Here is a 17,751-nt window from a genome sequence, read left to right as displayed (position 1 = left end):
TATAAGAGTAATCCAAACAATGTATGCACTATATTCCAAATTTCCTCAAGCCATCCTATACTTATGTATGTAATGAACGTACTGAAAATTACGTTTTTTATTCACTAAAATGCCCCACTAGAAACTGATATGTGCAGGTTTGAAATCATGGCGTTTAGTTATGAGACACCATAGAACTAATGATGTTTGAGGTTATTGAAGTCCAATCTATTGGTCTATTAATCACACAAAACCTTTGTATGGATTCTTTGTGTTCGCTGGTTTGTAACGACTTTAGAGTTGAAATATTTTTTTTGCGTGACTTGATCCTAAAAAGGTGCCACTTTTTGTGGTGATTAAATATCTATCATTAAATATTAATCTCTCCATATTTTTGTTCTAGTCCAATCAGCTGAGAACTCGCGCTGCTCCGTTTCTCCAGCCTCTGCATTTGCTATTGCCACAGCAGCAGCTGGACACAGCAGCCCTCCAGGTACACTGCACCACTCACAGAGCCCAAGAGATGTGCAAAGCTTCATGTGCTATTGAAATTCAATTTACACACAGCTGTTGAAGTTTCTGCAGGTCTAATAGCTTCTCTATTATTAGCCCTCAATGACAGAACAATTTTCAACATCAGAACAGGAATAGCAGACTCATGTTGAATTAAACTTTAAAAAGCTGTAATCATCTTACTTGCATAAACTAACATTCTCTAATCCTACTAAATACCATCAGAAAGAATTGTATTAATTCTGTGTTCTTTTATGCCACTTTGTGGTTTCAACTTATGCCATTCCAGCACTGCAACTACAGGTATAGTGGTGCTGTGTTTGCAATTGTACTATACATTGTGTAGTTGCAGTAATGACATTAGGGAATTTTGAATTGTTTATGTTGTACAGTACATTGCAAATCTGACAGGTATGTCTGTGTATATATATATATATATATATATATATATATATATATATATATATATATATATATATATATATATATATATATATATATATATATATATATACATATACATATACCGATCAGGCATAACATTATGACCTAATATTGTGTTTGTCCCCTTTTGCTGTCAAAACAGCCCTGAACCGTTATAACCCTAAGGTGTGCTGTGGTCTCTGGCACCAAGATGATAACAGCAGATCCTTTAAGACTTGTAAGTTGTGAGGTGGGGCCTTCATGGATCGGACTTGTTTGTTCAGCACATCCCACAGATCCTCCATTGGATTGGATTTGGAGGCCAAGTCAACACCTCAAACTCGTTGTGCTCCTCAAACCATTCCTGAACCATTTTTGCTTTGTGGCAGGGCGCATCATCCTGCTGAAAGAATTCTGTTTCCATGAAAGGGTGTACATGGTCTGCAACAATGCTTAGGGAGGTGGTACGTGTCGAAGTAACATCCACATGGATAGCAGGACCCAAGGTTTCCCAGCAGAACTTTGCCCAAAGCATCACACTGCCTCCGCTCTCTATCAGAACCATAATTAACTTCTTGAGCAATTTGGGCTACAGTAGCTCATCTGTCTGGTCAGACCACAGGGGCCAGCCGTCGCTCCCCACGTGCATCAATGAGCCTTGGCCACCCATGATCCTGTTGCCAGTTCACCTCTGATCCTTCCTTGGAGCACGTTTGATAGATACTGATCACTGTAGACCAGGAACACCCCACAAGAGCTGCAGTTTTGGAGATGCTCTGACCCAGTCGTCTATCCATCACAGTTTGGCCCTTGTCAAACTCGCTCAAATCCTTACGCTTGCCCATTATTCCTGCTTCTAACACATCAACTTTGAGGACAAAATGTTCACTTGCTGCCTAATATATCCCACCCACAAACAGGTGCCGTGATGAATAAATAATCAGTGTTATTCACTTCTAATGTTATGCCTGATCTGTGTATATATAATGTATAAAATCACCTTATTTTTTTCACCTTTTTCAAATACATTTGTTATCCAGATGTACACTGGTTTTACAATCTTAAGTGAGATTACAGGACTGTATTACCCTTACAGTGTGTATATTCCTTTGCAGTTTTTAATAATTCTGAGCGGACTTGTGACAAGGAGTTCATTATACGTCGTGCGGCTACCAACAGAGTTCTGAACGTCCTGCGCCATTGGGTCTCCAAACACTCACAGGTCTGTCCTTCAGCATCAGCTTACAGTATTTTTCAATAGCATCACAGACACATTGCTTGTCATTATGTACCTTGTCACACTCATCTGTGTATTTTTCTCCCTCCCTGCTGCTTGACTGATATTTTATCACAGGCACTTTAACATTTTAGTCCAGGCTCTGGCTGTGAATACATGGTAAACCCCCAAGCCTCATATTTTACAGGGCAGAGGAAGCGTAACACTTCTTCACAATTTCCATGTTACTTTCACAAGGGAAACCAATTACCCTGCATAAACAGTACCAAACCTTAATTAACACAGTAACTACTGGATCAAAATGCCTTTCTTCAAAGAGAGGCTATTAAAGGTGAAGTGTGCAATTTCTGTGCCAGTAGCATTCAACCAAATGGATTTGAAAGAATATAGATTTTTTTTAACTTTTTCCCATCTATATCATTGGTTGGCCCCAAACTTAGCTAATGGTCGAGATAGAGACATCTCTAACCTGTCTTTCTCAACATCTTTCACATAAAATCATAAAATAAGATTTTAAATATACAACACTCAAGTTGAACAAAGTTCTAGACCTTGTGCGTTTTTTGTTGTACTGCCTGCGTCTCGCATTTTTAACTGCAAAAAAAAAGCATTCTGTGTGAACCAGCCCTTAAAGGGTTAGTTCACCCAAAAGTGAAAATAATGTAATTTATTACTCACCCTAATGCCGTTCCACACCCATAAGACTTAATCTTCGGAACACATCCGATGGCTCAGTGAGGCCTGCATAGCCAGCAATGACATTTCCTCTCTCAAGATCCATTAATGTACTAAAAACATATTTAAATCAGTTCATGTGAGTACAGTGGTTCAATATTAATATTATAAAGCGACGAGAATATTTTTGGTGCGCCAAAAAACTAAATAACGACTTATAGTGATGGCCGATTTCAAAACACTGCTTCATGAAGCTTCGGAGCGTTATGAATCAGCTTGCATCCATTAATGTACTAAAAACATATTTAAATCAGTTCATGTGAGTACAGTGGTTCAATATTAATATTATAAAGCGACGAGAATATTTTTGGTGCGCCAAAAAACTAAATAACGACTTATAGTGATGGCCGATTTCAAAACACTGCTTCATGAAGCTTCGGAGCGTTATGAATCAGCTTGTTGAATCAGCGGTTCGGAGTGACAAAGTCACGTGATTTCAGCAGTTTGGCAGTTTTCACACGCGATCCGAATCATGATTCAACACACTGATTCATAACGCTCCGAAGCTTCATGAAGCAGTGTTTTGAAATCAGCCATCACTATAAGTCGTTATTGCGTTTTTTTGGTGCACAAAAAATATTCTCGTCTCTTTATAACATTAATATTGAACCACTGTACTCACATGAAGTGATTTAAATATGTTTTTAGTACATTAATTGATCTTGAGAGAGGAAATGTCATTGCTGGCTATGGAGGCCTCACTGAGCCATTGGATTTCAACAAAAATATCTTAATTTGGTCTTACTGGTCTTACTGGTGTCGAACAGCATGAGGGTGAGTAATAAAATACATTATTTTCATTTTTGGGTGAACTAACCCTTTAAAGGGGTGGTAAAACACATTCTTTTGAAGGCTTGACTGTGTTTGTGGGGTGCACTGTAACATGTGTTCATGCTTCGTTTAAAAAAAACTTGCCTTATTTTTCATATATTTGACCTTTATTCTACACTGCTCTGTCCCTCCTTGTAAAACGGTCTGATGCTTTCCGGGTTGTATGAAGCCAGTCCCTCAAAAATACGCAGTGGGCTCTGATTGGTTAGCTGGCCCAGTGTGTTGTGATTCGCTAAACGCCTAGTGCACGTATGTCGGAAACGTCACGCCCCTTACCGGAGGCTGTGCTTTGGTCAGTGTTAGAAACAACGGCGTCAATAAAACCATACCAATCTGAGCCCGAATCAGACCCAGAACATTTGAGTGAAGATGATCGAGCAGAACCTGTCCTCAAGAGTAAAGACTGCGGATCTATAATCGCTACTGAATGGCACTTTAACTTTTGTATTTTTAGAACGATTATAGCCAAATATCTGTCGCAAGAACTAACCCAAAACAAACACTAAGCACTGGCTTTAACTAGTAAGTTAGCCAAATCACACACAGAACCATGTTTAGCATGCCTGAAGATAAACAATACATAAAAGCTCTAATCAAAGAATCATTTACACTAATGTCAGGTTCGCTGTTGAGATTTTAACGTTAGTGTTTGTAACGTTAGGTGTTCGTCGGATAACGTTAAGTATGAATGAGCATTTAACAGACTGGTTTGCAGAACAGCGTTGTCATCTGTTTACTTCCTTGCTACAACCTATTACAGGAAAACACATCGATGAAAAATAAATCAGACTTACAGGTTGTGGCCCGTGAACAGCTTCTGTTTGTAAATCCAGCTTTCAGGACAAGCCGTTGTGCATATCCTGTATTGAACTTGCGAAGTTTGTGGAAGTTTGTGTTGTCCTCCGTGAAATGTGCAGCGCGCGCGTCGTGCATCCACGCACCGGCAGTGTTTTTTTCACGCAGCTGACGTTGTGCAAATCTGGCATTGAAATCGCGAAGACGGTGGATGTTTTCCTCTGTTAGATGTGCTGCAGGGAGCCCTGCGAGCGCCTGATTCCCCGCTGACTCAAACACACGTGCATATAACATGCTGTGTGTTAAACGCTCTGCAACGCACCCCCGTCCCAAGGAAGGCTGAACAGAGCAAGTACCCCAGACCTGCAATCCGGATGAAAATAACAGCGTTTCCTCGGCATCGCGGCAACAACACTCCAGCCTACTATACCACAACAGCGCCGCGATACAAAATGGCCTCACCCCCCCTTATTTAATATTCTCAGAGGAGGGGTTTATGTAAATATTGAGCCTGTTGATGTCACCAACCCTGGAGGAATGTGTGTAGTCGCCTACTGGCCGTTTGCTGTAGTTCTTAGAAACTGATTTCTTTAAAAGCAAATATCTCCCTTTGCTTTAAACTTTGAACGTTGTAACTTTGCAGATGTTGTTTATGCTCAAGCAGCAACATTACACGCTAGCTAAAGTTAGAATAGTGAAATCGTGGTTTACCACCTCTTTAATGTTGGTTTGTCAGGAAGCTTGGCATGCACAAATACACAGAGCAATGTTTTGAAAAACCTAAAAGCCACAGTGTTACACTTTTCTGGGGAATACAAATTACTTTGGATCTGCACATTCAGTTGGAATAGTAAAAAGTATTTTAACATAATCGTACACACTTCTGCTTTACAGAAAAAAAGTGGAGGACCCATCAGGATTGAATAGCATTGCATTACAAATGTGATGTAATCAAATGCATTTTCAATACATTTAGTTTGGGTGAATCACAAAACATTTTGAACCCCATTTATGCCTGCATTTAACACTACCTATATGTTGATTGTATCTTACGAAATGTATTTTAACACCAGGAGTGATGTTAAATTAATCATAGTATGTGTTCAAATCTACAATGCTTCAATGCTACAATGCTACAATGTTCTGTATGGTCTCACTGCCTGAACAAAGTACTAAGGGTTCATGGATGGAATACAGTTGTATTTTTGTATCTTTATTGATTCCGGTTTTTTTTCAGCAGTGCTTGGTTTGCTTTTAAAGCCAGGTATTCGTCATATTGATCCATGTTATAATATGACCATTAACTCATAGAGATGAAAGATAATTTCAGTCCCGCCAACTTTTTTATTAGACAAAGCATAGGATATTATTGCATTAATATTGACAACTGTTCAGAGCGAAGCTCAAATACACACACACGCAGTCACAGGACTTCACACACAGCCAACATAATTACGTGCTGCAGTGGAAACCGTTTCTCATAATGGCCTTCTGAAATAAGCATCTATTTTTCAGCTTTTACCTCGCTTTGTTTGAGTAAAGGCAAAGTGTGGGCTAATTGCATTGATCTGTTTTAACCCTTTGTCAGTTTATGCTAAAGAACAGCCAGGCAAAGTCACTCAGAGAGAGCTTGTTAGAAGTGACCTTTATGGTTGCACAAGTGAAAGATGCGGATGAAAGAAACATGAGAGGAGGAATGTTTACAAATGCTGGTTGTAGAAAGAGAGAGGTGAAAAACTACTCAAATATACTTCAAAGTGGCTACCGCAGGACATTGCTGGACATTTTTTTAGTATATATAATACCTGTCTATTTTCGTTATGTTTTTGAAAGAAGTCTTATGCTCACCAAGGCTGTATTTATGTAATCAAAAATACAGTAAAAAAAACCAGTAATATTGTGAAAATTATTACAATTTAAAATGATAATTTTCTATTTTAATAAATTGAAAAATGTAATTCATGTCTGTGATGTCAAAGCTGAATTTTCAGCATCATTACTCCAGTCTTCAGTGTCACATGATCCTTCAGAAATTGTTCTAATATGCTGATTTGCTGCTCAAGAAACATTTATTATTATTATTATTATTTATTAATAATAATACTAATAATAATAATCAATGTTGAAAACAGTTTTCCCTCAGAACTGAGAACCACACAGCATTTGTTCACTGGATTTACACAAATCATTTCACTTTTAACAAAGTGTTTTCTCAAACACATTAAAATGTACAAATTCATGTCATTATATTTACATGCAATGCGGGGATTCCCCAACTTTTTCGGTCAACTTCTTTGACCTAATATATTTACTTGAAGTCCCTCTGAGATGGCAAGTTAATAATTTAAGTCAATAATAAAATTAAGTCAATAATAATACACAATAAAATTAAGTTCACAGTTTGCAGTGTGACACAAAACAAGACTTTGCAAAGAGTGGGTGAAGACAGGGCTTAAATAGGCTGATCTTAACGGGATAATGAGACATAGCTGAACCCAATCACACATAATGAGTCCAGGCAATGGATTATGGGGAATGTAGTTAACGCAAGGCCTGGTTTCACAGACAGGGTTTAGACTAAGCCAGAATTAGGCCTTAGTTCAATTAAGGCATTTAAGTATCTTTTATACACATGCCTTGGAAAAAACATTACTGGTATGCATCTCGAGTCAAAACAATGGAAGTGACATATTTTAAGATATGCAACTCAAACATGCACTTTAGTCTAGGACTAGCTTAAGCTTTGAAACCAGAGGTAAATGTAATGTATTTTTATTTCACTTTACACAAATAATTTTTAATAGTTAACTTTAGGTTTTGTTAACAATAACAATAAACCATGGTAGTATTGGGTACATTTTTGTTACTCTAAGGACAAAACTGGAAGAAGCAGCCACGCGCCGTTCACAGTGGTATGCAATGATATAGTGTAAATCACTGTTGGATCTTGGAGCGCTTTGCATAGGCTGCTGAATCTCTTTGAAAAAGTGAATAAGAGGACTAAGGATTCAGCTGTACCATTAATTATCCTCTACCAGATGTTTCTATCTTCTTTCTGTCATTCACCTTCTACCATCAAAACTGACAGTTATGTAAATTCAACTGGCACTACTTTATTTTTGAATTCAGATTAATATTTAGTCAATATACATTCAAGGGTCTCTACTGGAAAAGCCAGGTCGCAGCACCTTAAAGTTGTCAAGCTGGGTTTTGTAACATAACTGGTTTGCAAGTCCAAGATGGTCCACTAGCTATAATAGTAAGTGTAGAAACCTCACAGAATGATCAGAAATAGCTAAATTGATCCGGTTCTGCTGCCTTTTCTTAACATTTCTGTTAGCAGGAAGTATATTTGGCAAATATATTAAAATGATAATTTTAATATTTTATCCAGTGTGTTAAAACATATACTGTATAACGGGGGCATGAAAATGTACTGCATAATAGGAATAAGCAAAGTTGCCCATTATGCTAACTACAGTCTAGCATATGGAACATGAGAGTACTCATACTCTGAGAACAAGAGCGCATAAACACTCAAGTGGTTCATGCATTTGCATTTGAAAGGCTTCACAGAATATTATTTACTAATTAATTGGTTTGTTTAAATCATGTCACTTATGCTATTTTGGATTACTATTCCTTTGCAGATTAGTATTTCAATTTTTCGTGTCAGGATTATTAGTAAGCTCATAAACTGTCAGGTGAAAGTGCTCTAAACACAGATGGTACGAACAAGGAGAGATCAAATTAGCTGAAAGCTTTGGTCCCGATGGCCAAATTATTTCAACAATATGAAACCAGGCTTTATGAAACCAGAAGTGAAGAATGCTTTAACTGTGACACAAGAGAATATAGCCACCCACCTGCAGTGCTTGCAGGCACAGAGAGACAGAAGAAAGGCTGGGTTAGCTGTTGATTAGTAGTGCACTGGGAAACTGTAGAGATTAGGTACTGTTCTGATGAGCGCTAATGGAGAGTGTGCAATCTTAAACACCAAGGGCCCTATCATACACCCGGTGCAATGCGACACCAGGTGTGACACAAGTGTTTTTTGCTAGTTTCATCCTGACGCAGTTATCATATTCCACGTTGTTTAAATAACAAATCCACTTGCGCCCATCTGTTCGCCCTTGGGCGTGCTGGTCTGAAAACGAGGTGTGTTCAGGCGCATTGTTGGCACGTTGCTATTTTGAGGCAACTGAACGAATGCACAATTGACTAACAAAAACCTTGTCTAAAGTCAGTAGCGCAGTATTTTCTGTTATTTAAAGGGCACGTTAGTAATATGCGCCTATAGGCGGGTGCACAATGCGCGTACACTCTGCATATTACACACACAGGGATGCACAGCAGCACACAAACATTTTTAAATATTCAAAATAAATTCTTCTCTGGAGAAGCGTTCAGTCTTTCCGCTCGTAAAATCCGCCATGGTGGAAGCGCAACTGGCTTTTAAAGGGAATGGGAGATGAGACTCTGATTGGTTTATTGCACATTATGCCCAAAAAAAACCCATGACTCATTAAAGGACAACTCCAGTGAAAAATGAACCTAGGGGTAATTAACACCTGGTTGCCGAGTAGATCATTCTCTGGGATGCGTTTTCATGAAAATGTCGAATGTACAGAGTTTTATCTCTAAAAACAGATTCGCTTATAACGCTAGTATATGGGGCATAGAATAAGTTAAATTAAATCGCTAGTTAATACCACTAACAAGGCTCAAAATAGCCTCACACTAACACTGTAGCGTAATGAGGGTCCCTACATGCAAACCGAAGCTAATAAGAAGATACTTTATAAAGACAGTACATTACACGTATACAGACAGGAGCCATCTTGGAAAACCGTCTCGACAAGTCGAGCCACGAACGCTGTGCTAAGTGATGAACTGTGTCTTGGAATCTCAAATGGTCCGTTGTTTCCGGAAGAAAGCACTGAACGCAACAGAGAAAATAAATAAATTTAAAAAAAATTTTTTTTTAAATGAACGCAACAGAGACTAGTGCTTCCAAAGGATACACACTAAAGAGATGGCGGATTATTCAACCGTGGCTCGACTTGTCGAGACTGTTATCGACTTGTCGAGACATATACTTCCTGCTAACAGAAATGTTAAGAAAAGGCAGCAGAACCGTATCAATTTAGCTATTTCTGATCATTCTGTGAGGTTTCTACACTTACTATTATAGCTAGTGGACCATCTTGGACTGGCAAACCAGTTATGTTTCGAAACCCAGTTTGACAACTTTAAGGTGCTACGACCTGGCTTTTCCAGTAGAGACCCTTGAATGTATATTGACTAAATATTAATCTGAATTCAAAAATAAAGTAGTGCCAGTAGAATTTACATAACTGTCAGTTAATATCACTTGTTAATACCACTTGTTAGTGGTATTAACTAGCTATTTAATTTTACTTGTTCTATGCCCCATATACTAGCGTTATAAGCTAATCTGTTTTTAGAGATAAAACTCTTTACATTCGGTTTCCATGAAAACGCATCCCAGAGAACGATCTACTCGGTAACCATGTGTTAATTACCCCTGGGTTCATTTTTCACCAGAGTTGTCCTTTAAGAGAACCCTTTTGGACCATGCGCCTGGTGCGCTGACCGCTTTTTCCGTCATTAAACTAACAAAAGTGGATTCGGACACACCCTAAGCGCACCTGCACCATGCACTTCAGACCATGCTCTCAGATCATTAAAATAGGGCCCCAACACAATCAATCAGACTACACATTGCTTATAATAATTTTGTTCTTGTTTTCCAGTAAAAAATATAAAAACATTCTTATATTTGCCCATAGGTAAATTAAGCATAAAAATCTAAAATATATTATTTAAAAAATCTTAATTCAAGTTATGTTCTTTGTAAACAAGTCATATATATATCGTAGCCTATGCAGTTTTGCTTGCAAAGTTTAAATGTTTCTACTGGAAAACGAGATTTTTTTTTAATCTTAATTATTATTATTAAAAAATATTTTGCAGTGTACACACAGAATCTGCATTGGTGTGAAAAAAAGACCTTGACATTTCAGGGAAATTAGTTTAGATTCACCCAGTAGTTGATTTCAGTCATCTGGGGATGTGAAGCCATTAGACTTTGCATAGCTTAATTTATTATGCATGGGTCTCACATGTTTGTGGAACGTGATATAGGGCTGTAACGATTTGCCCAAAAATAAAAATCTCGATTAATTGAACATTTTACCTCGATTACGATTAATGAATGATTATTTTGCTTTTGTTTTTGTTGTTTTTTTGCCCTCATAAAGGTTTTTGAGTAAGTTCACTGATAAGGTTTGTACTGTAAATATGTTCTACATATTTATATATAGAACAGGTGGATTTTTTTTTCTAATGAAAAAGTGCATTTCTTTGTGATTTTAAAATACTTGAAGGAAATGGTTCACTTTCAGCAGTTATTGTCTATAGGGCAGATTTCTGTTTGTTGTACATCAGATACAGATACATTAGCACAGTAGGCCTACATTACATTTATCTGAATGCATTAATGAGAGAGTGATTGTGTGTGTGTGAATTACTCATACCGTCTCTGTTCATTATGAAGCTGTGGTTTGTACTTCAAAGGTATTAAAATATATGACTATAACGGTTGAGTTTCTAAGCTACTTTAGTGACTTTACTTTAGTCACAGGACAGCGTTGAGACTGCATTTCTGCATTCGCGTGATGTGCAAGCTTCTGTCTGAGTGCTCGTTTGTCACAATATATCAGGCATTAGTTCAACATAATAAACATCTGATGGCCGAAACTTTAATGTTCAAACTGGCAGGGCTTAAACCCTTACAAATGACAAGCTTTGTGAGGACGCAGGTGAAAGAGGTCTGCCTTCAGGGCGCGCGGGTTGTCAGAGACGCGACACGGCTCGGCTCTCTGTCACAGAAAAAAGCTGAGCACTGAACGGATACGTTTTCCATATTGTTGTTTTTGAATAGTGCACAATCGCTTTAAATGTTGAAACTGGCAAGCCTTTAAACGCATGTACTTGACAAACTTTATGAGCACGAAAGTGAAAGCGATCTGTCTTCAGGGCTTACGCGCGCCGTCTGTGTGTGTGTGTGTGTGTGCGCGCGCACGTCAGCGGTAGGCTATATGAAGAACGGCAATTAACTTACCTGTATAGCTAAACTGTGTAAAACATGCAGTTACTATAGTGATTCTGGGGATCTATAAACACAGATAACCTCTGTGTGCCTGCAAACTGCACTTGATGTGACTGACGGGGCGGAGTCACGTGAAAACCGAAATAACCAACATGGGAAAAATACGTCGGTTAGAGGTTCTGAATGTCGGTTTCGGTTATTTTTCGATTAATCGTACAGCCCTAACGTGATATTATGTTTGCGGTGGGTTTCAGGACTTTGAAATGAATGGAGAGCTGAAGATGGGTGTGATCTGCCTGCTAGAGGAGGTATTGAGAGACCCAGACCTTCTGCCCCAGGAGAGGAAAGCCACAGCAAACATACTAAGGCAGGTTGCATAAGAACAACCTCTTACACTTTCTGAAAGTCACTCTGGACAGGAGCATCTTTAAATATAAATGTAGATCTTTTTCGAGATTTTATTTTCAAGGGAAACATGAAGGCTGATTAGAGGAAGTTGGCTTTTTTTTCCCCACAGTGCCCTTTCTCAAGATGACCAGGATGATGCGCAGTTGAAGATTGAAGACATTCTTCAGATGGTGAGAATATATTATAGTCTTTGTACATGTGTATAGACCCACTGAAACTGCTTGAGAAGTGCAGTTTACTTTTCTGTGTTGACACGTGGGTCTTTCCTGTTGAATGTGGGGCTTCTATATAGCCAAAAGACTTTAAATTTCATATTAATAATTTATAATAAATATGGACGGATGGACCATATAATAATAATTTATTATAATAATTTATTATAAATTATTGATGTGGTATTTATTGTGGACCAGAAATATAACTGTATGTGATAAGACATCTATGGACATGTGAAACAGCTGAGGTATGTATGTATGTATGTATGTATGTATGTGTGTGTGTGTGTGTGTGTGTGTGTGTGTGTGTGTGTGTGTGTGTGTGTGTGTGTGTGTGTGTGTGTGTGTGTGTGTGTGTGTGTGTGTGTGTGTGTGTGTGTGTGTGTGTGTGTGTGTGTGTGTGTGTGTGTGTGTGTGTGTGTGTGTGTGTGTGTGTGTGTATGTATGTATGTATGTATGTATGTGTATGGATGTTGTATGTATGTATGTATGTATGTATGTATGTATGTATGTATGTATGTATGTATGTATGTGTGCATGTATGTATGTATGTATGTTGTTTGTATGTATGTATGTATGTATGTATGTATGTATGCGTGCGTGCGTGCGTGCATGTATGTATGTATGTATGTATGTATGTATGTCTGTATGTATTTATGTATGTATGTGTGTATGTATGTATGTATGTATGTATGTATGTATGTATGTGTGCGTGCATGTATGCATGTATGTATGTATGTATGTATGTATGTATGTATGGATGTTCTATGTATGTATGTATGTGTGCATGTATGTATGTATGTATGTATGTATGTATGTATGTATGTATGTATGTATTTATGTATGTATGTATGTGTGTATGTATGTATGTATGTATGTATGTATGTATGTATGTATGTATGTATGTATGTATGTATGTATGTATGCGTGCGTGCATGTATGCATGTATGCATGTATGTATGTATGTATGTATGTATGTATGTATGTATGTATGTTCACCCCCAGCTGTTTCACATGTCCATAGATGTCTTATCACATACAGTTATATTTCTGGTCCACATCTCCTTAGTTTTAGATCTCAAAAAAGGCAGAGTTTGGCATGCCTCATGAGGCAGCATTAGGCTCAGGGACCGAATTACATGTTCAAACTGCAAATCTCTGAGCAGCAGGACTCTAATTACAACTTCAAACAGCGAGACGGAGCGCCTGTTGCTGTCCGCCACATGCAAACTCTACACAGCAACGCCGGCACACACAAAAACACACTCTAAAAGACATTTCAGGAGCATTTCCTTTGTATTCCTAATATCCATGTATTGTTGTAAATGATCATGCTATTACATTTCAAAGCCCCGCTAGTGATATCTGCTGAGTTTCAATTTTAGAATCATGGTTTTGAAGGGCTTTCTCCTGTTGGATAAGCACCTCATGTTGGATAAGCATGTCATTGGCAGTATAGAAAAAAAAAATCGCTATTTATGTGATGAGACTGATGTTTATTAATATTGTGAAAGAGGCAAATTCACTGTAAACAGATGTGCCTCATTATGCAGTCAGTTCCACATATTCATAATATTACAATGCTATTGTAGATTTAACTAACATTTTATGCAGCACTTTGTTGTAAAACGGCTTGAGTGTGCTACATTCGTTGATTTTACTGTTTCTTATGTACCATTGTTTATAGGCTGAAGGCAGATAAATGTATTCACACACACAGCTGTGTGATATAATGTGCTACTGGCAGCACCATAGTGGGCTCACTAATTACAAACACAGCGTGTGATGTGTGCGTGTGTGTGTGTGCACAAGGGCATGTTTTGATAACATGTTGCCTGGACACACACACACCCTTATCTTGCTTCTGAAATCCTCACCTGCTGTGTTAATTGAAAAGTGTCTGTGCCAAAGAAAATGCAACCAACAGTCACTCATTGCTAATTGGCAGTTTAATTATAGATTTTCATCAGTTTATATATGTGTACAAATGCGTGTCATTTCTAGCCATCAAATCAGCATCAGCATGGTATTTTGCACTTCGGCATTATAGACTGTTGTATTATAATATGAACACTATTGTTAAAGGGATATTTCACCCCATTTTTTTTTTTTTTTTAAACCTGTACGACTTTCTTTCTTCTATGTAACACCAAAGCAGGTGTTTTGAAAAATGTTCATGCTGCTCTTTTCTGTGCAATGAAAGTGAATGATGACCACATCCATAAAGCAAGATTTTCCCTTAATATTCCCACAAACACACACACACACACACACACACACACACACACACACACACACACACACACACACACACACACACACACACACACACACACACACACACACACACACACACACACACACACACACACACACACACACACACACACACACACACAAGAAAGAAAGACTGAAGGGAGAGTAAATAATGACACTTTTTTTTTACCCTTTTCAGTTACTGAAAAAAAATGGAGAAACAGACACAGTAATGAATACAGGATTTTTATATACTCTCTAGATATGCAGTATTTATAATACCTGAAAGAGTTATTAAACAATTGCAGGGTCATTTATCACAGTAAATCCATTTTTATGTGTCTGTTCATCTCATCCAGGCTGAATGCCCAAAGGCTGAGTGTTTCGAATCTCTGTCAGCAATGGAGCTAGCTGAACAAATCACTCTTCTTGATCACATCGTCTTCAGGAGCATTCCCTACGAGTGAGTAGAGCTTCAACACCGTACAGAGAGATGCAGACCGCAAGCCTCTAAAGGCATCAGAGAAAAATGCATGAACAAATCTATGTCAGCTTTACTGCACATTTTCATTATGGGCCTCAAAAAAGCTCCTTCCTGTTCATGAGAAGAAGCCTCTACAGACCCACTTCTATCAGAATACACTGACTGTGTTGTTGCTGTAGGGAGTTCCTGGGCCAAGGATGGATGAAGACAGACAAGACAGAGAGAACTCCATACATCATGAAGACAAGTCAACACTTTAATGATGTGAGTGTATCAGCTATCTTAGCTAGTTATAGGAGATACCGGGGAAAGTTGTCACATGTGGAAGTGTACTATATTTCAGTAAGTAAAGGGTATAGCGTTAAATGTATAATAGCACTTAGTTTTCTCTAATGGTCATGTATTTTACTTTTAAACACCTAGTTCGAATGCTATTCGAATATTTGGTGACACTTTCCTTAAAGCCTTTATATATAATGCATGATAAAAGTATTTTAATGCATTAATTATGCTTTGCAATGCACCTTATAATACATTGTATGTTCTCATGAATAATTGTACTGTTATAATACATTATAATACTTATCTATTCAATGTTACACCTTTAGAAAGTGTAATGCCTTCAACACAACCAATTTCAGATTTAACATATCTGCAAATATAATGCATTTTTAACTTTGGTTACAATTATTTATGAAAAGATATAATGCGTTATAACATACATTATGAATATATTTGTAATGCATTATACATAATACGTAAAGGCTTTAAGTAAAAGTGTTGCAGAATATTTATCAATAGTTATCCCAATATTGGAATTTTTGAAAGAAAGATAGAGATGTCATCCATTCATCATGATTTGAGCTGATATTTATGGAAAAATAAATCCTAAAAGAACAGGTGGTTTCACAAAAATGTTTTTCATAAATATCCAAGTCATGTTGCATTTTCATTGAGGCAAGTTTTAAATGTTATACATGTATCCAATTTATATTTTCTGATTACAATATTTGTTTGCCACAACAATGGTATTATCATCTTCATACAGAATTCTTTAATGTCTCATAATCGTGTTACCGTTAATCTTTTGCTACAAATAGGCAGTGTAATATGGCAAATATACAGTATTGGAAAACATTGACAAAGCATATTGTTTCCAATAATGGTGGAAATATTCTGTTTGTTTTTTGTTTTTTTGCCAATACTTTAAGGCACAGTATGTGTCTATACAGAAATTGATTTTCAAAAGTAGTCATACTCACTGGAGTAAAAAAGTGTGACAACTAGCCCCGATCACTCCCTCCAGTTATAAAAATGTCTCTCTCTTTCTCTGTGTAGATGAGTAATCTCGTGGCCTCTCAGATCATGACCCACACAGATGTTGGCTCTAGAGCCAGCTCTATTGAAAAATGGGTAGCAGTGGCTGACATTTGCCGTTGTCTCAACAATTATAATGGTGTCTTGGAGATCACATCTGCCCTGAATCGGAGCGCCATCTACAGGCTGAAGAAGACATGGGCTAAAGTGTGCAAACAGGTGAGAGATGCACTGGACTGAATGTTTTGTGCAGTAGATTATATCAGTGTGGTAAATTATTCAACGCTGTTGTGTCTTTTCAAACAGACTAAAGCACTAATGGACAAACTACAAAAGACTGTGTCATCTGAGGGAAGGTTTAAAAACCTGAGGGAAACTCTAAAAAAGTGAACATTTTGAGAAACCTACATTATTATTACTCCCATACATCGTTTTATACAGCATGACTTGTATGTGACCTCATTTCTGTCTTTCTGCAGCTGTAATCCACCTTGTGTTCCATATCTGGGTATGTACCTGACAGACCTCGCATTTATTGAAGAGGGAACGCCAAACTTCACAGAGGAAGGTCTGGTTAACTTCTCAAAGATGAGAATGGTACGAACTTATATCCTGGATAATTTTCTCGGGGATTAATTCATATTTGTGTCAATTATCTTTGAGATGACATGGATAGACTGATAAATCAGGACACTCTGTCTGCAGATATCTCATATCATACGAGAGATCCGACAGTTCCAGCAAACTCCCTACAGAATTGAGCACCAACCAAAGGTTAGACAAATAATTCATATTCAGATCAAGTCCTGACACCTCCATCTATTCCTGTTGCTTCAGTAACATTACTATCCATCAATTGATTGATCTCAGGTATGCAGACAGTGTGTTGTCTGTACTGCATATACCATTCATAGACATTCAATGACTATTATTTGCAGATGCAATTTATAGCGATCAATGCTTCTTAAATAATGTGTGTGTATACACTATATGGCCAAAAGTATTGGGACACCCCTCTAAATCATTGAATTCAGGTGTTCCAATCACTTCCATGGCCACACGTGTACAAAATCAAGCACCTGGGCATGCAGACTGCTTCTACAAACATTTGTGAAAGAATGGGTCACTCTCAGGAGCTCAGTGAATTCAAGCGTGATAGGTTGCCACCTCTGCAATAAGTCCATTCGTGAAATTTCCTCACTACTAAATAGTCCACGGACTGTTAGTGGTATTATAACAAAGTGGATGCAATTGGAAAACAACAGCAATTCAGCCATGAAATGGTAGGCCACGTAAAATCACAAAGCGGGGTCAGCGCATGCTGAGGCGCACAGTGCGCAGAAGTTGCCAACTTTCTGCAGAGTCAATAGCTACAGACCTCCAAACTACGTGTGGCCTTTAGATTAGTTCAAGAACAGTGTGT

The 17,751-nt window shown here is 37.9% G+C and overlaps 1 protein-coding gene across 1 annotated transcript in view; it reads left to right on the top strand.

Annotated features, from left to right (window-relative positions):
- rasgrf2b (Ras protein-specific guanine nucleotide-releasing factor 2b) overlaps nucleotides 1-17,751 on the top strand; it is an 88,782-nt gene that overhangs the window by 67,517 nt on the left and 3,514 nt on the right. Inside the window, exons 18-27 of the mRNA XM_079814175.1 lie at nucleotides 383-472; nucleotides 2,031-2,137; nucleotides 11,903-12,015; nucleotides 12,166-12,226; nucleotides 14,887-14,990; nucleotides 15,191-15,275; nucleotides 16,350-16,547; nucleotides 16,635-16,714; nucleotides 16,808-16,925; nucleotides 17,034-17,102. Coding sequence (XP_079670301.1) covers nucleotides 383-472; nucleotides 2,031-2,137; nucleotides 11,903-12,015; nucleotides 12,166-12,226; nucleotides 14,887-14,990; nucleotides 15,191-15,275; nucleotides 16,350-16,547; nucleotides 16,635-16,714; nucleotides 16,808-16,925; nucleotides 17,034-17,102 — 1,025 coding nt within the window. The remainder of the gene's footprint in view (nucleotides 1-382; nucleotides 473-2,030; nucleotides 2,138-11,902; nucleotides 12,016-12,165; nucleotides 12,227-14,886; nucleotides 14,991-15,190; nucleotides 15,276-16,349; nucleotides 16,548-16,634; nucleotides 16,715-16,807; nucleotides 16,926-17,033; nucleotides 17,103-17,751) is intronic.

The sequence above is a fragment of the Gobio gobio genome, assembly GCF_949357685.1.
Source record: "Gobio gobio genome assembly, chromosome: 4".
Lineage (NCBI taxonomy): Eukaryota > Metazoa > Chordata > Actinopteri > Cypriniformes > Gobionidae > Gobio > Gobio gobio.
This window is presented reverse-complemented; position numbering and strand designations above follow the sequence as displayed.